This window comes from Hyla sarda, chromosome 4 (genome assembly GCF_029499605.1).
Source record: "Hyla sarda isolate aHylSar1 chromosome 4, aHylSar1.hap1, whole genome shotgun sequence".
In the NCBI taxonomy this organism is placed as follows: Eukaryota; Metazoa; Chordata; class Amphibia; order Anura; family Hylidae; genus Hyla; species Hyla sarda.
In genome coordinates, this window is record NC_079192.1 from 243647610 (window position 1) to 243672049 (window position 24440).

General features: G+C 45.3%; 1 protein-coding gene across 4 annotated transcripts in view; it reads left to right on the plus strand.

Annotated features, from left to right (window-relative positions):
- The first annotated feature begins 2475 nt into the window (after positions 1-2475).
- Positions 2476-24440, plus strand: part of ASZ1 (ankyrin repeat, SAM and basic leucine zipper domain containing 1) — a 323240-nt gene continuing 301275 nt past the window's right edge. For all 4 annotated transcript variants that reach the window (XM_056573848.1, XM_056573849.1, XM_056573846.1 and 1 more), the window contains exon 1: positions 2476-2847. In XM_056573848.1, coding sequence (XP_056429823.1) covers positions 2752-2847 — 96 coding nt within the window. In that variant the 5' untranslated portion in view covers positions 2476-2751. The remainder of the gene's footprint in view (positions 2848-24440) is intronic.

Genomic DNA, 24440 nt, shown 5'->3' on the forward strand with positions numbered 1-24440 from the left:
GGGATTGACGCGATATGATGCGGGATCGCGGCGCGATCCCGCTTCATATCGCGGGAGCCGGCGCAGGACGTAAATATACGTCCTGCGTCGTTAAGGGGTCAAGGACCAGGACGCGAGAGCATACCTGTACGCCCTCTGTCCCCAATAGGTTAATCGAATAGTAACAACCTTCATATTTTTCTATAGTAGTATGGAAATTTAAAATATTCACATTATACATAATATTGCTACCAGTGTGCTGCTCTAGTATTTGTTTGCACAGTTATATTTTATATCAGTGGTCAAATTTGGTTAAAAAACACAAAAAAATTATAATAAATTCTAGAAAATTTGCACTTATCAGAACTTCAAATTCTCTGCAAGTAAAAAAATATACCATAGTCATACCACATGAGTTAAAGTATATATCTCATTAAAAACTTTTTTCTGCCATTATGCCCAGGCTGCCAGCATCTAAAACAACAAACGGGACTACCGGGTGTACCCGGGAAGTGGCGTGTGGCGTAGTTTCACAGCCGTGGCCATCTTCTTGAACCCTGGAAGCAGCACATGCACAGTAGTACCTATAAGAGAGCGAGGAGACAAAGGGAGGATATGCATATTTATTAGCTGAGCGGAGCGCTGAACCAGTGGCTGTGACATCAGCGTGCCTGAGGAAGCCTACAGAACCCTTTTCGCCAAGTTGCTAATTGACTGATGAATCCGTAGCGTGAAATATGGGCGGGTAATTTAAATATCCCGCCACCTGCATCTCCCTCTTCTCATTGGCTGCAGTCTCTCAGATACAGGAGAGAGAGACGGGCGATAGCTGGCTGGCCAGGCTTCACATGACGTTGCGCCTGCCGGGCCACACCCACTTCCTGCCCTCTGCAGAGAGCTCAACACTGAGCTACCGAAGAAGCTATTAAAAAGGTATTTTAGTGGGGTTTTACATAGAAATAAATACAGGGACAGAGGTAGTTAGCGTCAGGGACAGATTGGGAGGGGGATTAGGGAAAGTTTAGTTAGTTAATGATAGCTACTCTTTAAACTTTTAATAAGGAAAGGGTTAATGGGTGTTTTTTAAAACTTTTTATTCGGGCGCCCGCACCATACAACGGTTGCCGTCTCAGGACAGGCTGGCACGTCCTTAGACGGCAACCGGTTAAATACAATGTGAATTTTTTCCAAATGTATTAGAAGTTAATCACTTTTGCATGGACATAGGTATTCAGACCCTTTATTAACACTTGAAATTCAGCTCTGGGCCTCCCATTTCTTTTGATCCTCTCTGAGACGCTTCTACACATTGGCCCTCATTTACTATTGCAAACCCGACATGTTTTGTCGGGACGTGCGCCTTTTTCGGGCGCATTGCACCTGAAATTCTGTCTGCGCCTGAATTTGCACCTGAAATGAAAAAACCCAACTAACTCTTCATTTTGCTAAGAAAACCCGAAAAAGGGGCGTAACCATTGGGGAAAGGGGGCGTGGTCACAGAAAAGGGCCGTGTTCCCGACATTTTCACAAAATCCCAACAAATTTACTAAAGTTTCCACAGAAAATGTGTTGGATTTCAGCTGAGGAAAACCCTAGAGATCAGAGCATGTGTAAAAAAAAGCAAAATGTAGGGAAAGCAAAGAAACCTACACTCCACTCTTAGTAAATAAGGGCCATTGTGTGGAGTCACCTGTGGTGAATTCAGTTGATTGGACAGGATTGTCTATATAGGGTTTCACCGCTGACAATGCATATCAGTGCAAAAAAACAAGCAATAAAGTGGGAAAAACTCAGGCACAGGATTGTCTGGAGGCACAGGTCTGGAGAAGGGTTAAAAAAAATCAGCTGCACGGAAAACTCCCAACAGTACAGTGGCTAATATAATTCTTTAAAGGGGTAGTCCAGTGGTGAAAAACATATCCCCTATCCTAAGGATAGGGTATAAGTTTGAGATCACGGGGTGTCCCACCGCTGGGGCCCCCTGCGATCTCTCTGTACGGGGCCCCGGCTCTCCGGCCAGATAGCGGGTGTCGACCCCCGCACGAAGCGGCGGCCGACACGCCCCCTCAATACATCTCAATGGCAGAGCCGGAGATGGCCGAAGGCAGCGCTTCGGCTCTGCCATAGAGTTGTATTGAGGGGGCGTGTCGGCCGTCGCTTCGTGCGGAGGTCGACACGCCCCCTTCCCGCGGGCTGTCGGGGCTCCGTACAGGAGATCGCAGGGGGCCCCAGCGCTTGGACCCCCGCAATCTAAAACTTATCCCCTATCCTTTAATATTAGAAAACAGGAATTAGCAGTTTTTGCTATGGTATGTTGGGACCCCATTCAAAAATAAATAAATATAGTTTAATACTTTTTTAGTAGTCTGACTGAATACGAAGCCGGTCGCTAATACCCAGAAAAAATGAGGCCTGCCTTTCTCACTGCAAATATCCTAAGTACAACTTTGGAGTCCTTATAACAGGCACGGTGTGATTATCCTATATATTTATTACCATAGTGCACCACTGGCGTCATCACTGTAGGAGCTGAGGTCATTACGGTAGTAACACCACACTCATGACGTAATAAAATAGTCCATCCGCCGGCGTGTTGTTAGGTTAACGACTACTATGGGGGCACAGTTTTCTGAGGTAAAAAGGAAGGACGTTATATTTCCTGGCGCTTCTCACCAAACGGTGTTGTTAGAGAGGGCGACTGCTAGGTGGCGCAGTTCTCCTGAGATGAAGTAAAAACAAGGAGGACGGCACTTTAAAGCAGACGCGGAGAAAATGGCGGCTCTTCGGTACCATGCGGTTCCCGGGGGCGGAGAGAGCAGCGATAGTGGTGACGAATGGGACATTGGCGACCATCGGGAGCTCAGCCAGGTACACCGGCCTCCATCTTCCTATGAGGACTTCTGCTGATCTGTAGTTATTCTCTTCTGTCATCTTCCGCCGGCCGCTGGAAACACTGGGCTTGTCCGGGTGCAGGCGGCTATTTAGAGATTACAAAGTCGAGCTCTTTGTAACTTGCAGGCCTCGGGCCCGACTTTTATATAAATGCCCATTCTCTACAGTGCGGCTTTGCCAGAGAACATTGTTGCATTGGTTAAAGGGTTACTCTTGCACAAGTTTTTTTCTTTTCTTTTTACAATCATGCCCAGCTGTCTGTTTTAGCAGGAGTTCCCCTTTAATCTCTGTACTCCAGTGTTCTATTATACTGTATGTAGCCTTCACCTGCAATCAGATGGGCTGCTGCTGTGGTACACATTAACTGGATATATGTTGTGATCGGTGGAGGTCTCAGCACTAAGGCTAAGTTCCCATGGCCATATTGCTCTCATCTGTTCTAGGTCTGTTTGGCGCTTTTTTTTTGCGCTGAATGCACATGTAGTACTGTTCCGACAGAGCACAATGGCAGTCTGAATGAGTCCATAGACCCAAACTCAACAACTTTTTTTTAAGGCTTCTTTCACACTGTTATGACACGGCAGTGTGACGTCCGCCGGGGAACCCAGGAGAATAGCCGGAGGAAAAATACATCATGCAACGTTTTTTACTCCTGTCAGAAAACGTCTCCCAACAGACCTCATAATAGTAAATAGGATCTGGACATGTTTTTCTTGTTGTGCCCCGTCAAAAATAACATCCGTTAAGGGACACCCAGGCACAACAGCAGTGTGAGAGGCCTAAGGTGTCCCTGTCGACAAACAAACATGCTACAGCCGAATGTTACCTGAGCACTAACCCCTTAAGGATACCCATACGCCCCTGTTTCCTAGTCCTTAAGGACTTGGGCGTACAGGAACGCCCTGCGTTCCTCTGGCCCTTGCCACTCGCCGGATGGGACCGGACCGGGATGCCTGCTGATATCGTTCAGCAGGCATCCCGGAATATCGCCCAGGGGGGTCCTGAGATTTGCAGCAATACCGGGCTGATCAGGTCTCTGATGACCTGGAAAATAGGGATGATCGGAGATGTCAGAGACATCCCCGATCATGCTGAAGGATAGGAGCGAGGTGGCAGTGATGCCTCCTCCTCCTCCTATCCCCTGCCATTGATTGGTTAGGACTAACCAACCAACAGCAGTTGGGGGGGGTTACAGTTGAAATCCCCGCTCTGCCCGACAAGGCAGCAGTAAAGATCACCAAAGGCTGTCTGGGCATGCTGGGAGTTGTAGTTTTTGCAACATCTGGAGGGCCACAGTTTGGAGACCACTATACAGTGGTGCCCAAGCTGTAGCCCTCCAGATGTTGCAAAACTACAACTCCAAACATGCTCAGACTGTCCAGGCATGTTGAGAGTTGTAGTTCTGTAACATCTGGCCCTTCAGTTGTTGCAGAACTACAACTCCCAGCATGCCTGGACAGTCTCAGCATGCTGGGAGATGTAGTTTTTCAACATCTGGAAGAGCACAGTTTGGACACCACTATACAGTGGTGTCCAAACTAGCACTACAGATGTTGCAAAACTACAACTCCAAGCATGCCCAGGCATGCTGGGTGTTGTAGTTCGGCAACATGTGGCTCTTCAGATGTTGCCGAACTACAACTTCCAGCATGCCTGGGCAGTCTGGGCATGCTTGTAGTTGTAGTTTTGCAACATCTGGAGGGCTACAGTTTGTACACCTCTACACAGTGGTCTCCAAACTGTTCTCCTCCAGTTGTTGCATAACTACAACTCCCAACATTCCCTTCGGCTGTTTGGGCATGCTGGGAGCTGTAGTTTTTGCAACAACTGGAGGCGCACTGGTTGGGAAACATTGTATGTTTCCTAACTCAGTATTTCCCAACCCGTGTGCCTCCAGCTGTTGCAAAACTATAACTCCCAGCACTGACAGACCATGCATGCTGGAAGTTGTAGTTTTGCAACAGCTGGAGGCACACTGTTTGGGAAATACTGAGTTAAGTAACAAACTCAGTGTTTTGCAACGGACAGCCTTTTGCAACAGCTGGAGGTTTGCCCCCCCCCCCTCCCTTGTGAATGTACAGGGTACAATCACACGGTGGGGTTTACAGTGAATTTCTCTTGGGAAGTTTGAGTTGCAGCAAATTTTGCGCTGCAGCTCAAACTCCCAGCGGGAAATAAAAATGAGAAACGTCTGGTACGGCACAGTTTTCTAAAAAGTAGCCTCCAGCTGTTGCAAAACAACAACTCCCAGTGTTGCTGGACAGCCAATGACTGTCCAGGCATGCTGGGAGTTTTTGCAACAGCTGGAGGCACCCTGTTTGGGAAACACTGCCGCAGGGTATTTTTGGTATCGGAGGCAGGTGTCATTCTTGCATCCGGGTCCTTCCTATGCAAATTCCTAATTTAGGCCTCAAATGCTCATGGTGCTCTCTTACTTTGGAACCCTGTTGTATTTCAAGGCAACAGTTTAGGGTCACATATGAGGTATTTCTGTACTCGGGAGAAATTGCCTAACAAATTTTGGGGGGCTTTTACCCCTTATGAAAAGGTAAAGTTGGGGGTCTACACCAGCATGTTAGTGTAAAAAAAAAATGTAATTTTTATTTTACTAACATTTCGGTGTTGCCCCATACTTTTCATTTTCACAAGAAGTAAAAGGAAAAAAAGACCCCCAAAATTTGAAACACAATTTCTCCTGAGTATGGAAATACCCCATATGTTGGCGTAAAATGCTCTGCAGGTGCACAACAGGGCTCAGGAGTGAGAGCGCTATGTACATTTGAGGTGATTTGCACAGGAGTGGCTGAGTTGACATAAACGCAAAAAAAAAACCATACGTGACCCCATTTTGGAAACTACACCCCTTACGGAACGTAACAAGCGGTATAGTGAGCATTTACGCCCCACAGGTGTTTGAAGTTAAAGTTGGATGTGAAAATGAAATTTTTTTTTTTCCACTAAAATCCTGGTGTTCTCCCAAATTTTTAATTTTCATAAGGGGTAATAGGAAAAAAAGCCCCCCAGAATTTGTAACCCCATTTCTCCTGAGTATGGAAATGCCCCATATGTGGATGTAAAGTGCTCTGCGGGTGCACTACAATGCTCAGAAGAGAAGGAGCGCCATTGGGATTTTGGAGAGAGAATGTGTCTGGAATTGAAGGCCATGTGTGTTTACAAAGCCCCCCGTGGTGCCAGAACAGTGGACCCCCCCCCACGTTACCCCATTTTAGAAACTGCACCCCTCGCATAATGTAATAAGGGGTGCAGTGAGCATTTACACCCCACAGATGTCTGACAGATTATTTGAACAGTGGTCCGTGAAAATGAAAAATTTAATTTTTTCATTTGCACAGCCCACTGTTCAAATAATCTGTCAAACGCCAGTGGGGTGTAAATGCTCACTTCACCCCTTATTACATTACGCAAGGGGGTAGTTTCCAAAATGGGGTCACGTGTGGGGGGTTTCTGCTGTTTTGGCAATATGGGAGGTTTGTAAATGCACATGGCCCCCGACTTCAATTTCATCAAAATTCTGTCATCAAAAGTCCAATGGCGCTCCTTCTGTTCTGAGACCTGTAGTGTGCCAGCAGAGCACTTATCATCCATTTATGGGGTGTTTTCTTAATCGGGAGAAATTGGGCTTCAAATTTTGGGGTCCATTTTCACCTATTACTCCAAATTTTTCTTTTTCACAAGGGGTAACACCATCATTTTAGTGTTAAAAATCTAATTTTCCATTTTCTTGTCTAACTTCAACGCAAAGTCGTCAAACACCTGTGAGGTTTTAAGGTTCACTGTACCCCTTGTTATGTTCCTTAAGAGGTGTAGTTTCCAAAATAGTATGCCATGTGGGGGTTATGTTGCTGTTCTGCACCATGGGTATTCCTAAATGCAACATGTTGCTCTTTCCTTTTTGAACAATGTTGTGAGCCCGCGGAGCACTTTGTCAACATATGAGGTATTTCCATACTCGAGAGAAATTGGGCTACAAATTTTGGGGGGCTCTTTCTCCATTTACCACTTTTAAAAATGAAAAAAAATGGGGCTACAAGATCATGTTAGTGTAAAAAATTTAGATTTTGATTTTTCTCCTCCACTTTGCTGCTATTCTTGTGAAACACCTAAAGGGTTAACAAACTTTCTGAATGTCATTTTGAATACTTTGAGGGGTGTAGTTTCTATAGTGGCGTCATTTATGGGGTATTTCTCACAGAAAGGCCCCTCAAATCCAGTTCAAACTTAACTGGTCCCTGAAAATTCAAATTTTGACATTTTTGTGAAAATTTTGAAAATTGCTGCTATACTTTGAAGCCCTCTAATGTCATCAAAAAGTTAAAAAATGTCAACTTTCTGATGCCAACATAAAGTAGACATATTGTATTTGTGCTTCAATATAAAATGTATTTGGAATGTCTATTTTCCTTACAAGCAGAGAGTTTCAAAGTTAGAAAAATGCAAAATTTTCGAAATTTTCATAAAATTTTGGGATTTTTCACCAAGAAAGGATGCAATTAACGCCAAAAATTTACCACTATGGTAAAGTAGAATATGTCACGAAAAAACAGTCTCAGAATCAGCATAAACGGTAAAAGCAACTTAGAGTTATTAATGCATAAAGTGACAGTGGTCAGAATTGCAAAAAAGGGCTGAGTCCTTAAGGTGAAAAAGGGCTGACGACCACGGACGTAAATGTAAGTCATGGTTTGGCAGTACTTCACGCACCAGGACGTACATTTATGTCCTTTGTATGACTGCGAGCATCAGAGCCGTGCTCGCGTCCTACACGGCAGGATCCGGCTGCTATCAGCGCGGATGTCCGCCATTAACCCCTCAGATGCCGTGATCAGTACAGATCGCGGCAATGCGCATGTTAAAATAGATGATCGGATCGCCCGCAGCGCTGCCGCGGCGATCCGATCATCTGTAATGGCAGACGGAGGTCCCCTCACCTGCCTCCGTCATCCTCCTGGCGTCTCCTGCTCTGGTCTGAGATCGCGCAAACCAGAGCAGAAGATAGCTGATAATACTGATCAGTGCTATGTCCTATGGATAGCACTGAACATTATTAGCAATCAAATGATTATAGATAGTCCCCTATCATAAAAAATGTTAAAAAAAAGTCGGAAAATTTAAAAATAAAAAGTGAAAAATCCCTTCCCCCAATAAAAAGGAAAATTGTCAGTTTTTCCCATTTTACCCCCAAAAAGCGTAAAAATTTTGTTTTTTATAAACATATTTGGTATTGCCGCGTGCGTAAATGTCCAAACTATCAAAATATAATGTTAATGATTCCGTACGGTGAACGGCGTAAATGCAAAAAATAAATGTGTAAAAATGCTGCATTTTATTCCTAAAAAAAATGTATAAAAAATTATCTAAAATATATATATGCAAATGTGGTATCGATAAAAAGTACAGATGACGGCGCAAAAAAAAAGCCCTCATACCGCCCTATATACGGAAAAAGGAAAAAGTTATAGGTGGTCAATATAGGGTGATTTTAGATTGCTGATTTTGTACAAAAAGTTTTAGATATTTTTTTTTTTTTTTTTTTAAGCGGTACAAATATATAAAAGTATCTAGCCATGGGTATCATTTTAATTGTATTGACCCACAGAATACAATTTTTACCGTAAATTGTACAGTGTGAAAACGAAACCCTCCAAAATCTGCAAAATTGTGGTTTTCATTTAAATTTCCTCCCTAAAAAAATATTTTTTTGGGTTCACCGTACATTTTATGGTAAAATGAGGTTTCATTACGAAGTACAATTGGTCACGCAAAAAACAAGCCCTTATATCGGTCTGTAGATGGAAATATAAAAGAGTTATGGATTTTAGAAGGCGAGGAGGAAAAATGAAAACGCAAAAATAAAATTGGCCTGGTCCTTAACCCCTTAAGGACGCAGGACGTAAATGTATGTCCTGGTGAGGTGGTACTTAACGCACCAGGACGTACATTTACGTCCTAAGCATAACCGCGGGCATCGGTGCGATGCCCGTGTCATGCGCGGCTGATCCCGGCTGCTGATCGCAGCCAGGGACCCGCCGGCAATGGCCGACGCCTGCGATCTCGCGGGCGTCCGCCATTAACCCCTCAGGTGCCGGGATCAATACAGATCCCGGCATCTGCGGCAGTTCGCGATCTGGGATGCTTTTACTTTTCATTCTGATTCCGAGAGAGTTTTTTCGTGACACATTCTACTTTTAGTGGTACAATTTTGTCGATACATCACTTCTTGTTGAAAAATTTCCAAATTTGATGGAAAAATGGAAAATTTTGAATATTTTTTTTTTTTTTTTACTTTGAAGCTCTCTGCTTGTAAAGAAAATGAATATTCCAAATAAATTATATATTGATTCACATATAGCAAATGTCTGCTTTGTGTTTGCATCATAAAGTTGACCCGTTTTTACTTTTGGAAGACATCAGAGGGCTTCAAAGTTCAGCAGCAATTTTCCAATTTTTCACAGAATTTTCAAAATCGGAATTTTTCAGGGACCAGTTCAGCTTTTAAGTTGATTTGAAGGGCCTTCATATTAGAAATACCCCACAAATGACCCCATTATAAAAACTGCACCCCTCAAAGTATCCAAAATGACATTCAGTAAGTGTGTTAATTCTTTAGGTGTTTCACAAGAATAGCAGCAAATTGAAGGAGAAAATTCTAAATCATTCATTTTTTACACTCGCATGTTCTTGTAGACCCAGTTTTTGAATTTTTACAAGAGGTAATAGGAGTTTTTTTTGCTGTCCTGGTACCATAGGGGCTTCCTAAATGGGACATGCCCCCCAAAAACCATTTCGGCAAGATCTGTTTTCCAAAAGCCAAATGTGACTCTTTCTCTTCTGAGCATTGTAGTGCACCTGCAGTGCACTTGACGTCCACACATGGAGTATTTCCATACTCAGAAGAGATGGGGTTACAAATTTTGGGGGGCATTTTCTTCTATTACCCCTAGTAACAATGTTAAATTTCGGGGAAAACCATCATTTTAGTAAAAATAAAAAAATGTACACATCCAACTTTAACCCCTTAACAATAATGGAAGTAAATGTACTAGGGATCGACCGATATCGTTTTTTAGGGCCGATACCGATAATCGGTGGAGGTTAGGGCCGATAGCCGATAACTTATCGGCTATTTATCCCCCCGCGACACCGCTGCAGATCATTGATTTAAAGCGGGCGCTTTAAATCTATGCACTGCAGTGGCTTTTGCGGTGCCATAGGCCGCCGCCGCCACCATCCGCTTCTCTCCCCTACCTGTCAGGGTGGTCTGGGCCATCCTTCCTTCCTGTAGTGTCTGGCGGCATAACGGGTGGAGGGTGAACCGGTCCGGGCTGTCCTTCTTCTCCGGGGGTCATCTTCTCCACTCCGGGCAGGCTCCGGCCTAGTAACGCAGCATAGACGCCGCTGCGCAGTGACGCCTGTGCGCAGCGATGCACCTGACGTTGTGGCGTCTATGCAGCGTACTAGGCCGGAGCCTGCCCGGAGTGGAGAAGATGACCCCCGGAGAAGGACAGCCCAGACCGGTTCACCCTCCACCCGGAATGCCGCCAGACACTACAGGAAGGATGGATGGCCCGGACCACCCCCATTACGGGTAAGTTTAATTTTTTTTATTGACTCGGAGGGTGGGGGAGGGGCCCGACCGGTATAGCGGTATGGGCAAAAATCCATACCGGTATACCACCCAGCACTACGGTGGGGGGTGCGACGCGGGCCGGGGGGGGGGGGGGTTGGCGGTCGCGGTGCGGGGGGGGGGGGGGGGGGGGGGGGGGGGGCGGTCGCGGTGCGGCGGGTCGGGGGTTTCGGTCACGGTGCGGTGGGGCGGGGCATTATCGGCTTGTCAGCAAGGTAATTGCCGATACCGATAATGCCCAAAATCGTGATTATCTCCTTTTTACCCCTTGAAAAAATTCAAAAACAGGGTCTACAAGAACATGCAAGTGTAAAAAAATGTTTGAATTTTCTCATTCACTTTGCTGCTATTCCTGTGAAACACCTGAAGGGTTAACACTAGGGATTGACCGATTATGGGTTTGGCCGATATTATCGGCCGATAATCACGATTTTGGGCATTATCGGTATCGGCAATTACCTTGCCGATAATGCCCCGCCCCCTGCACCGCCCCCCGACGCACCGCGACCACCCCCCCGACCCGCCGCACCGCGTCGCACCCTCCACCGCACCGCCCTGCCCTGGCCCCATTGCCTCCCCCATCCCCGGTTTTATAATTACCTGTTCCCGGGGCCCACGCTACTTCTGGCTCCTGCTGCGTTCTGCGTTACGCTGTCTGCAGTGGCGTGCGCGACGTGACAGCTCAGGAGGACGCCACTGGAGCCAGATGCAGAGTGGACCCTGGGCCCCAGGAACAGGTAATTATAAAACCGGGGATGAGGGGAGGCAATGGGGCCGGGGCGGTGTGGTGGGGGGTGCGTCGCGGTGGGTCGGGGGGGGGGCTTCCGCGGTGTGGCGATGGGGGGAGCGGTGGCGGTGATAGGACTCAGGACCCCCGGACAGGCAGGGGGAGAGAAGCGAGTGGCCTATGGCACCGCAAAAGCCACTGCAGTGCATCGATTTAAAGCGCCCTCTTTAAATCAATGATCTGCAGCGGTGTCGCGGGGGGATAAATAGCCGATAACTTATACCGGAATATCGGTATAAGTTATCGGCTATAGGCCCTAACCTCCACCGATTATCGGTATCGGCCCTAAAAAAACGATATCGGTCGATCCCTAGTTAACACACTTACTGAATGTCATTATGAATACTTTGAGGGGTGCAGTTTTTATAATGGGGTCATTTATGGGGTATTTCTAATATGAAGGTCCTTCAAATCCACTCCAAAACTGAACTGGTCCCTGAAAATTCAGATTTACCAAAATTTTGTGAAAAATTAGAAAATTGCTGCTGAACTTTGAAGCCCTCTTATGTCTTCCAAAAGTAAAAACATGTCAACTTCATGATGCAAAAAAAAGTGGGCATATTGTTTATGTGAATCAATATATAATTTATTTGGTATGTCTATTTTTCTTACAAGCAGAAAGATTCAAAGTTAGAAAAATGCTACATTTTTCATGAAATTTTGGAATTTTTTTCCCAACAAATGATGTAAGTATCGGTGAAAATTTGCCACTATGTTAAAGTAGAATATGTCATGAAAAAACAGTCTTCAAATCAAATTCATATGTAAAAGCATACCAGAGTTATTAATGCTTAAAGTGACAGTGTTCAGATGTACAAAAAATGCTCTGGTCCTTAAGGTGAAAATGGACTTGGTCCTTAACCCCTTAAGGACTCCGCACATTTTGGCCATAACCCCTTAAGGACACATGACGTTCTCATACGTCTCCATTTCCGAGTCCTTAAGGACACATGACGTATGAGAACGTCATGTGCTTTCCCGGCCCCCCCGCAGCCATCTGGAGCTGAGCCGGTGCCCGATGCCTGCTGAAATCGTTCAGCAGGCATCAGGGCATATCGCCCAGGGGGGTCATGATGACCCCCCATGTCGGCGATGGCCGCAGATCGCTGGACAATTCAGTCCAGCGATCTGCGGTGGATTCCGGGTCAATCGGGTCTCCAGTGACCCGTTGACCCGAAATTATTGGCTGATCGGCTGGGGTGAGGTGGCACTGGTGCCACCTCACGATCGCCCTGATTCGTCTGCCGGCCGAGCAATCAGGGCGCCTGCTGCGGGTGTCACTCCCGCAAACCGCTCCGCCCCTCTTCCGGAGGACGTGAGCGGGTGCGGGAAGAAGACCCCGGGTGCTGGGGACCCCAATCCTCGGCGTCCCTGTTGGGATCGGGGCCCCAGGAGCGATGGCGGCGGCGAGGGACTGACGTGCGCGGCGTGGAGCAGCAGCAGCAGTAGGTGGTGAGTGACAGCCTCCTGCTGTTGCTTAGCAACAGCTCCCAGCATGCAAAAAGGGCATGCTGGGAGCTGTAGTTATGCAATAGCAGAAGGCAGACCACCACAACTCCCAGCATTCCCTTATGGACATGCTGGGACTTATAGTTCTGCAACAGCTGGAGGCACATTTTTTTTCTATGGAAAAGTGTACCTTCAGCTGTTGTATAACTACAACTCCCAGCTTGCCCATAAGGGAATGCTGGGAGTGCATGCTGGGAGTTGTAGTGGTGCATCTGCTGGTTGCATAACTACAACTCCCAGCATGCCCGTTGGCTGTCGGTGACTCCTGAGAGTTGTAGTTTTGCAACAGCTGAAGGTACACTGAGTTAAGTAGCAAACCAGTGTCTCTCCAGCTGTTGCATAACTACAATCCCCAGCCAAAGTAGTATGCCTCCAGCTGTTGCATAACTACAAGACCCAGCATGCCCTTCCGCTGTCCGTACATGCTGGGGGTTGTAGCTTTTGCAACAGCTGAAGGCACACTGGTTGCAAAACACTGAGTTTGTTACCAAACTCGGTGTTTCACAACCAGTGTGCCTCCAGCTGTTGCAAAACTACAACTCCCAGCATGCACTGATAGACCGTACATGCTGGGAGTTGTAGTTTTGCAACAGCTGGATGTTTCTTCCCCCCCCCCCCCCCCCCCCCCCAATGTGAATGTACAGGGTACACTCACATGGGCGGAGGATTACAGTAAGTATCCGGCTGCAAGTTTGAGCTGCGGCAAACTTTCTGCCGCAGCTCAAACTGCCAGCTCAAACTACTGTGAACCCCCGCCCGTGCGACTGTACCCTAAAAACACTACACTAACACACAATAAAATAAAAAGTAAAAAACACTACATATACACATACCCCTATACAGCCCCCCTCCCCAATAAAAATGAAAAACGTCTGGTACGCCACGGTTTCCAAAACGGAGCCTCCAGCTGTTGCAAAACAACTACTCCCAGTATTGCCAGATAGCCACTGACTGTCTAGGCATGCTGGGAGTTTTACAACAGCTGGAGGCACCCTGTTAGGGGTATTCTACGCCAGTGATTCCCAATGTCCACCCCTATACAAGTCCCTAATTCAGGCCTCAAATGCGCATGGCGCTCTCACTTTGGAGCCCTGTCGTATTTCAAGGCAACAGTTTAGGGTCACATATGGGGTATCGCCGTACTCGGGAGAAATTGTGTTACAAATTTTGGGGGGTATTTTCTGCTATTACCCTTTTTAAAAATGTAAAATTTTTGGGAAAACAAGCATTCTAGGTAAAAATTTTTTTAATTTTTTTTACATATACAAAAGTCGTGAAACACCTGTAGGGTATTTAGGTTCACATTACCCCTTGTTACGTTCCCCGAGGGGTCTAGTTTCCAAAATGGTATGCCATGTGTTTTTTTTTTTTTTTTGCTGTTCTGGCACCATAGGGGCTTCCTAAATGCGGCATGCCCCCAGAGAAAGCCAAATGTGACTCCTTCTCTTCTGAGACCTGTAGTGCGCCAGCAGAGCAATTTTCACCCCCATATGAGGTGTTTTCTGTATCGGGAGAAATTGGGCTTCAAATTTTGGGGGGTATTTTCTGCTATTCCCCTTTTTAAAAATGTTAAATTTTTGGGAAACCAAGCATTTTAGGTAAAATTATTATTTTTTTTACAAAAAGTCGTGAATCACCTGTGAGGTATTAAGGTTCACTTTACCCCTTGTTACGTTCCCTGAGGGGTCTAGTTTCCAAAATGGTATGCCATGTGTTTTTTTTTTTTTTGCTGTCCTGGCACCATAGGGGCTTCCTAAAGGTGACATGCCCCCCAAAAATCATTTGTCGCTCCTTCCCTTCTGAGCCCTCTACTGCGCCCGCCGAACACTTAACATAGACATATGAGGTATGTGCTTACTCGAGAGAAATTGGGTTTCAAATGCAAGTAAAAATTTTCTCCTTTTTACCCCTTGCAAAAATTCAAAAATTGGGTCTACAAGAACATGCGAGTGTAAAAAAATGAAGATTTTGAATTTTCTCCTTCACTTTGCTGCTATTCCTGTGAAACACCTAAAGGGTTAATACACTTACTGAATGTCATTTTGAATACTTTGGCGGGTGTAGTTTTTATAATGGGGTCATTTATGGGGTATTTCTAATATGAAGACCCTTCAAATCCACTTCAAAACTGAACTGGTCCCTGAAAAATAGTGAGTTTGAAAATTTTGTGAAAAATTTCAAAATTGCTGTTGAACTTTGAAGCCCTCTGGTGTCTTCCAAAAGTAAAAACACATAAATTTTATGATGCAAACATAAAGTAGACATATTGTATATGTGAACCAAAAAAAAAATATATTTTGAATATCCATTTTTCTTACAAGCAGAGAGCTTCAAAGTTAGAAAAATGCAAAATTTTCATTTTTTTCATCAAATTTGGGGATTTTTCACCAAGAAAGGATGCAAGTTACCATAAAATTTTACCACTAAGTTAAAGTAGAATATGTCACGAAAAAACTGTCTCGGAATCAGAATAACTAAAAGCATTCCAGAGTTATTAATGTTTAAAGTGACAGTGGTCAGATTTGCAAAAAACGCTCTGGTCCTTAAGGTGTAAAATGGCCTGGTCCTTAAGGGATTAATTAAGGACAATTAAATTTTTACGTTTTCATTTTTTCCTCCTCGCCTTCTAAAAATCATAACTCTTTTATATTTTCATCCACAGACTAGTATGAGGGCTTGTTTTTTGCGCAACCAGTTGTCCTTTGTAATGACATAACTCATTATATCATAAAATGTATGGCGCAACCAAAAAACACTTTTTTTGGGGGGAATTTAAAAAGAAAAACGCAATTTTGCAAATTTTGGAAGGTTTCGTTTTCACGCCGTACAATTTACGGTAAAAATTATGTGTGTTCTTTTTTCTGAGGGTCAATACGATTAAAATGATACCCATTATTATATGCTTTTCTATTGTTGTGCTTAAAAAAAAAAATCACAAACTTTTTAACCAAATTAGAACGTTTATAATCCCTTTATTTTGATGACCTCTAACTTTTTTATTTTTCCGTATAAGCGGCAGTATGAGGGCTCATTTTTTGCGCCATAATCTGTACTTTTTTTTGATACCACATTTGCATATAAAAAACTTTTAATACATTTTTTATAATTTTTTTTTTTTATAAAATGTATTAAAAAAACTAGCAATTTTGGACTTTTTTTTTTCCGTTCACGCCGTTCACCGTACGGGATCATTAACATTTTATTTTAATAGTTCGGACATTTACGCATGCAGCAATACCAAATATGTCTATTAAATTTATTTTTTACGCTTTTTGGGGGTAAAATAGGAAAAAACGGACGTTTAACTTTTTTTATCGGGGGAGGGGATTTTTCACTTTTTTTTTTTTTAACTTTTACATTTTTTTTTAATTTTTATTTTTTTTCACTTGAATAGTCCCCATAGGGGACTATTCATAGCAATACCATGATTGCTAATACTGATCTGTTCTATGTATAGGACATAGAACAGATCAGTGTTTTCGGTCATCTTCTGCTCTGGTCTGCTCGATCTCGGACCAGAGCAGGAGACGCCGGGAACCGGAAGGAGGAAGGTGAGGGGACCTCCGTGCGGCGTTCTGAATGATCGGATCCCCACAGCAGCGCTGCGGGCGATCCGATCATTCATTGAAATCGCGTACTGCCGCAGATGCCGGGATCTGTATTGATCCCGGCACCTGAGGGGTTAATGGCGGACGCCCGCGAGATCGCGGGCGTCGGCCATTGCCGGCGGGTCCCTGGCTGCGATCAGCAGCCGGGATCAGCCACGCATGTCACGGGCATCGCTCCGATGCTCGCGGTTATGCACAGGACGGAAATGTACGTCCTGGTGCGTTAAGTACCACCGCACCAGGACGTACATTTACGTCCTGCGTTAAAGGACATCTGCAGCACTCCTACATTGAAAGAGCGATACCTTATTTTTATTTTTTTTAAAGACCTTTCCAACGATACCTCATTTGTCAAATTTGGCCCAGCCATTCTCTTGTAATTGCCACCTGTAGCAGTAAGCAGCCATGTCATAAAGACTACATTTCCCATGACTCCCTGTGCGAGCTTCCTGTTAGCTGCTGCTCTCCCTCCTCCCCTTCGCTCTCCGAAGTTTTCCGAATCTAGAGCAGGGAGGAGCGAGGGCAGAGGCTGAGATCGCATGTCTGCAGGACATAATTAAGCCACGCCCCTTAGGTTCGGAAATCTCACTTCACACCCCCCGCTCTTACATTACACAAGAAGCAGGGGGAGAGCGGGGATGTATAGTAACCCCCCGACCTACGATGGCCCCGACATATGATAAAAACGACATACGATGGCCTCTCAGAGGCCATCGCATGTTGATGTCAGCATCGACATACGATGCTTTTATATGTCGGGGCCATCGCATTAACTGCTATCTGACAGCGCAAAATGCTTAAGCTGCTGTCAGATAGCAGTTTAAGCATCCCGGGCAGGTTCGCTCACCTATCCCCGCTGCTCCAGGTCCACTTCGGGATTCTCCGGCGTCTTCCGCATCTTCTCCAGGGTCCGGGCCTCGCTTTCTGGCGTCGTTATTACGTCACTACGCACGTTGTGCTGGCGCAGCAGCGTAATAACGTGGCCAGAAACACCTCTATTGTATCTTAGTAGTCTCCTGGGGGTTGTAATTCATCAACACCTATATTGTGTCACAGTAGTCTCCAGGGGGTTGTAGTCCATACACCAGTGTTTCTACTACTCCCAGCATTCCCTGGTTGGGAAACACTGGCATACACACACCTAACAGGGACTACAATTCCCAGCATGTGTCATTCAGGAGTCTTTCCCCCCCCCCCCCCCCCCATACACACACAGAATTCATCCCCAGTATGATATTTATTCCCCTGCAGTCTGTCCTCCTCACACACAGAAATCCTCATCCCCGTGCAGTGCAGTCTGTCCTCCTCACACATCATTATGGAGGGGAAGGAGCTCTGCACGGACGTCCTCTCTCCCCTCCCCCGCTCTGTGTTTTCCCTGTGCAAACTTGCAGCCTCCCCGTGGTAGATGAGGTCCTGGGGAGACAGAGCAGGGGGAGGCGGATGGAGCTATGTATGGGGGATGGAACTGTGTACCAAGCTGTGTGCGGGGGATGGAGCTGTGTACGGAGCTGTATACGTCCCCGCTCTCCCCCTGCTTCTTTTGTAATGTAAGAGCGGGGGTGTGAAGTGAGATTTCCGAACCCAAGGGACGGGGCTTATGTCCTGCAGACGTGCAATCTCAGCCTCTGCCCTCGCTCCTCCCCGCTCTAGCTTCGGAAAACTTTGCAGGGGGAGTGAAGCAATCCCCCGGCGCATTATGGGCATTTGTGACGTAGCGTGGACCAAGATGGCGGCTCCATAGAGAATAATAGGTCGACGCTACGTGCGTTAGGGGACCAGGAGATGACTTCCAGTGGCGGCATAGCGGAGAAACGGGACCAGCCAGGTAATGGATCCCATTTAGAAACTTATATAGCTTGTGTTATTATTACATTTGGGCCCTAATTTGCTAGCGCTGTAGTTGTCCTTTATGGGGTTAAGCTGGAAATCGTGTCCACAACAAATAATGTCCCTGGGGGTGTCTCTGTTGAATTTGGGCTGGAGAGCCCTGTGCGCCCTATCCAGTTTAATCATGTGGGAGGATGGCTCACCCAGAATAAGAATGAAGATGGCCAAATATTATGCCTTCCCCGATTGTCCAAGTCCTCAGCATGAGTGCAGATCACTGAGGAAGTCCGTTTGTGAAGCAATAGTAGAATGGAGCTGAGCTATATAGGCCCTGGTACAATCATGGGCATCCTCCAAGCTTGCAACTCTGTCCAAAACATGCTGTAAATCTTGACGCAGGGAAGAAATCTCCGCTTGGCACATATCCTTAACTTCAGCAATAAGCGAGCGGAAGTCTTCCTTTGTCAGCATCTGGGAAAGGAGCTGACTCCAATCCTGCAAGGCAGGAAAAGGAGCAGGCACAACAGAGCAGGCAAAGTCCTGGTTAGAGAGGGTATCACAGGAGGTATTATCAACCACCAGCGCAGATGGAGTAGAAGTAGAAGGCTTAGGTGCATTCGTAGAGGGAGTCACTCGGGGGTGGGGGACCGCAAGGCCCCAGCATGTAACTTCTGCGCAAACAGGACTCTCTGAGGTTTAGGAGAAAGTGGGGAGGTACAGTAGACAGGTGAGGGCACAGGTTTCTGCAGGGAGGAGAGAGAGAAAGCGGCATGGCCCAGGTAGCAGCAGCAGGCAAGGTACCAATTTGATGAAAGATCAGTGTGTGCAGTGTTATAGGTCCCTATGGGACCTATAACACTGCAAAAAAAAAAAGTTAAAAAAAAGTGTTAATAAAGGTCATTTAACCCCTTCCCTAATAAAAGTTTGAATCACCCCCCTTTTCCCATAAGAAAAATAAAACAGTGTAAAAAAAAATAAAAATAAACATATGTGGTATCGTCGCGTGCGTAAATGTCCGAACTATAAAAATATATCATTAATTAAGCCGTACGGTCAATGGCGTACGCGCAAAAAAATTCCAAAGTCCAAAAAAGCGTATTTTGGTAACTTTTTATAACATTAAAAAATGAATAAAAAGTGATCAAAAAGTCAGATCAAAACAAAAATCATACCAATAAAAACTTCAGATCACGGCGCAAAAAATGAGTCCTCATACCGCCCCGTACGTGGAAAAATAAAAAAGTTATAGGGGTCAGAAGATGACATTTTTAAACATATAAATTTTCCTGCATGTAGTTATAATTTTTTCCAGAAGTGCGACAAAATCAAACCTATATAAGTAGGGTATCATTTTAACCGTATGGACCTACAGAATAATGATAAGGTGTAATTTTTACCGAAATATGCACTGCGTAGAAACGGAAGCCCCCAAAAGTTACAAAATGGCGTTTTGTTTTCGATTTTGTCGCACAATGATTTTTTTTTCCGTTTCGCCGTGCATTTTTGGGTAAAATGACTAATGTCACTGCAAAGTAGAATTGGCGACGCAAAAAATAAGCCATAATATGGATTTTTAGGTGGAAAATTGAAAGGGTTATGATTTTTTTAAAGGTAAGGAGGAAAAAACGAAAGTGCAAAAACGGAAAAACCCTGAGTCCTTAAGGGGTTAAAAAGCGATTAAAAAGTCAGATCAATACCAAAATGGTACCGATACAAAAAACAGATTATGGCGCAAAAAATGAGCCCTCATACAGCCTGGTATGTGGAAAAAAATAAAGCTACAGGGGTTAAAAAAATGGCAATTAAAAAAAATTAGAAAAAGTCCAGAATTAGTAAAACATGACGTAAACGATACAAATCTGGTATTGCTGTAATCAGGCGGCCAAAGTATAAAACTAACATGTTATCTCAACCACAAGGTAAATGGTGCAGAAAAGAAAACCACCAAATCTGCAAAATTATCTTTTACTATTTCAATTTCACTTCCATATATATATATATATTTTATTCTTTTTTTTTTTTTTGGTTCAGAGACTATGTTATGGAACAATTAAAAGGTATCATTATAGTCGGTAGTTATGGCTGTTATAGGGCGAGGAGGAAAAAATGAGTGCGTAAAAGAGAAGATTGGCCCGGACAAGTGGATTTTGCTCCATTTTAGTCCCGTGGACAAGTAGTTTTTATAAAATTTCCACACCCCTGCGCAGTGCATGTATAATGTAGCTTCGCAGCGCTTCTCCCTGTTTCCCCGAAAATAAACCCTACCCCGAAAGTAAGCCCTAGCAGGATTAACAGGGTGGGCTGCAATATAAGCCCTACCCCGAAAATAAGACCTAGGCCAGTGGTAATCAACTGGCAGACCACGGTCCAGATCCGGACCGCGGCTGCCAGTAATGCCCGTAGACCACTATCCAAATCCCCCCCCCCCCTTGGCTGGTCCCGCGGCAAGTTACTGTAATTGAGCCGGGGGGATGGAATGTGTACCCTAGTTTATTATGGCAGGGGGGGGGGGGGGGGGGGGAGGCACTGTAGGAGTGTGGAGGACGATGGGGGAAGGGGAGGATGGAGGGCTGTAGGAGTGTGGAGGATGGAGGGCTGTAGGAGTGTGGAGGATGGGGGGCTGCAGGAGTGTGGAGGATGGGGAGCTGTAGCAGTGTGGATGGGGGGGGGGGGGCGGCATTCTCCACACTGCTACAGCCCCCCATGTTGTTCAAGGTACATACCGTAAATAAATAAGCCCTACCCTGAAAATAAGCCCTAGTGTGTTTTTTGTGACTAAAATTAATATAAGACCCGGTCTTATTTTTGGAGAAACACGGTACCTATGCCACTTCAGGCTATATGTGAAAAGCATTCTAGCAGCTGTATCGGCCGCCCGATGCTGCTGATAGAAATACTTTTCATACATAGCGATGCAGCGGCATATGTATATAGAAGCGCTGTGGGGGGGGGGGGGGGGGGGGCAGATAACGCTATATGCTTCTATATACATATATCCCTGTAGCGCTATTAATGAAAAGTATTTCTATAAGGAGCTCATAGTGCCGGCAGACGTCTCCTGGCATTATGCGCTCCTTATAGAAATACTTTTCAATAATAGTGCTGCAGGGATATATGTATATAGAAGCACGGGGTGGGGGCAGACATATAGCGTTATCCGCCCGCTCCCCTGCTTAATAACTTCAGATCGCATGGGGTCTCAGAAGTGAAACCTGTTGCGATCAATTCCTCAGCCCCTGTACTACAACCCCCATCCTGGTACAGACTCTGTTCCATGGTGGGTGTAGTAGTACAAACACTAATGTAGCGTCCCCAGCTGTCTGCAGACTCCTGCAGCCAGGGAATTACTACTCCCATCATGGAAACAAGTCTGTTCCATGATGGGAGTAGTAGTAGTCCTGGCTGTGGGAGTCTGTAGGCAGAGGTGTTTGGCCATACATGAGGGATAAGGGTAACGGATAAATATTTATTCAGCCGTTAGCACCCGTTATTTCATCCGTTATTAAACATCAGTTTTTACACAGAAAACGGACATTTAATAACGGATGAATGCTCATAGTGTGAAAGGAGCCTTAGTGTTCCCTCCGTTCTTGAGCATTGTATTTTTCATGTTGTTCTAAGCACAGGGGGACACTCTGGGGGCTTTATTGTTGAGTCTTTTCCCTCATAGACTCTAAATTTGTGTGTATAGCCTGTTGCGCTCTCACACAATTTATAAAGTTTTACCCCATACCTGGCCCGTTTGTTAGGTTAAGTATTGTCTAATGTGCAACTTTCCCTTGAAGTGCACAAGAAACTCCTCCACTGCAATTTCTTTTTCAGGGGTGTACACTTCAGAAAATGTTTGGTTTAAATAGTTGACAAGGGGCCGCATTTGAAATATGCTTTTAAAACTGGGATCAATGGGGGGGGGGGGGGGGGGGGTCATTTTCATTATTAGCATAATGTAAGAATTTGTGGAGGACTTCAAAACAAGCCCTTGGCATGACGGCACAGCACAGTACAATGGCGTATGGTAAATCATCATACGGCTTTTAAATTATGCCCATATTTAGCGAAAGGGCGAATTTCTTCTTTTTTTTAAATTTATTTATTTATTTTTTTTCTCCAGTGGATTGGTTGGCGTCCACTGGCAAGGCCTGACCTAATATGCCTGTGGATTGGCCATACCTGTTGGTTTCCTCCACTATTATGCTAATCAACTCTTCTGAAAAGAAGAGCTGAAAAAAAATCAGCTTCTTTTAACCCTGTGGAGTTAACACGAATGCCTGCAATGGCTACAAATTCAGGCAAATGGGGTATAAAGCTAGAAGCCAGAGCCCACTCAGAGATGGTACTGTACTTGTACTAGAACCTGGCTCAGTACTATGCCTAGGAAGGTGGCGAGTAGGTTCCTCATCAGAATCAGTAGAGGAGGAGGAAGAAGGGGGCAAATATAGCAACTCTGCTGGCTGAACCAGAGGAAGATGCCAAGAATGCATATCAGGGATGTGGGAATCCTATCACCCGACGCCCGGGACAAGTAGTTTTGGGCGCCGGGCAGGTGAATTTTTCATAGATTTAGCCCTGTATCGGGCTAGCAGGGCCGGACAGACTTCGGATATCTCACCTCACACTGGCGCTCAGAGTGTATGGAGGGGACGGCGTCCCCCAGCTGATTTCAGTAGCCGGGGGCCGCTGCTCAGAGAACCCACCCCGTGCCCCAGTCTGTCCTCCTTCACACACAGAAATCCTCCCTGTGCAGTGCAGTCTGTCCTCCTCACACGCAGCAGTCATTATGGAGGTGAAGGAGCTCTGCACAGATGTCTCCCCCCCCCCCCCCTGCTCTGTGTTTTCCCCGTGCAAACTTGCGGCCTCCCCGTGGTAGATGAGGTCCTGAGGAGACAGAGCAGGAGGAGGGAGATGGAGCTATGTACCGAGCTGTGTGTGGGGGAGGAGAGGAGCTGTGTACAGAGCTGTGTTCGTCCTCTCTCTCTCCACCTGCTTCTTGTGTAATGTAGAGTGGGGGGTGCGAAGCTCAGGTGAGGAGGCAGAGCATGCAGGCGGCGGGAAGGGTGGTTGTATATGTTTGTAATGTATAATTAGGGGGGGTGTATCAACGGCGGGTGTATGTGTGTGTGTGTATGTTGTCTGTGTGTGATGTGTGTATGTGTATGATGTCTGTATATATGTGTGATGTGTGTACGTGTATGATGTCTGTATATATGTGTGTATGATGTCTGTGTGTGATGTGTGTACGTGTATGATGTCTGTATATATGTGTGTATGATGTCTGTGTGTGATGTGTGTACGTGTATGATGTCTGTATATATGTGTATGATGTCTGTGTGTGATGTGTGTATGTCTGTATATATGTGTGTATGATGTCTGTGTGTGATGTGTGTACGTGTATGATGTCTGTATATATGTGTGTATGTCTGTGTGTGATGTGTGTACGTGTATGATGTCTGTATATATGTGTGTATGATGTCTGTGTGTGATGTGTGTACGTGTATGATGTCTGTATATATGTGTGTATGATGTCTGTGTGTGATGTGTGTACGTGTATGATGTCTGTATATATGTGTATGATGTCTGTGTGTGATGTGTGTACGTGTATGATGTCTGTATATATGTGTGTATGATGTCTGTGTGTGATGTGTGTACGTGTATGATGTCTGTATATATATGTGTGTATGATGTCTGTGTGTGATGTGTGTATGATGTGTGTATGATGTCTGTGTATGTATGATGTGTGTATGATGTCTGTGTATGTAATGTATGATGGGGAAGCAGCGGCGGGTGTATGTATGGTGTCTGTATGTATGTAATGTATAATATAGGGGGCAGTGGCCGGTGTATGTATATGTATGATGCGTGTGTGTAATGTATAATATAGGGGCAGTGGCCGGTGTATGTATGATGTATGTATATAATATAGGGGGCAGTGGCCGGTGCATGTATGATGTGTCTATGTATGATGTATGTATATACTGTATAATATAGGGGGCAGTGGCCGGTGTATGTATGTATGTATGATGTGTCTATGATGTATGTATATACTGTATAATATAGGGGGCAGTGGCCGGTGTATGTATATACTGTATAATATAGGGGGCAGTGGCCGGTGTATGTATGATGTCTATGTATGTATATACTGTATAATATAGGGGGCAGTGGCCGGTGAATGTATGTATGATGTGTCTTTGTA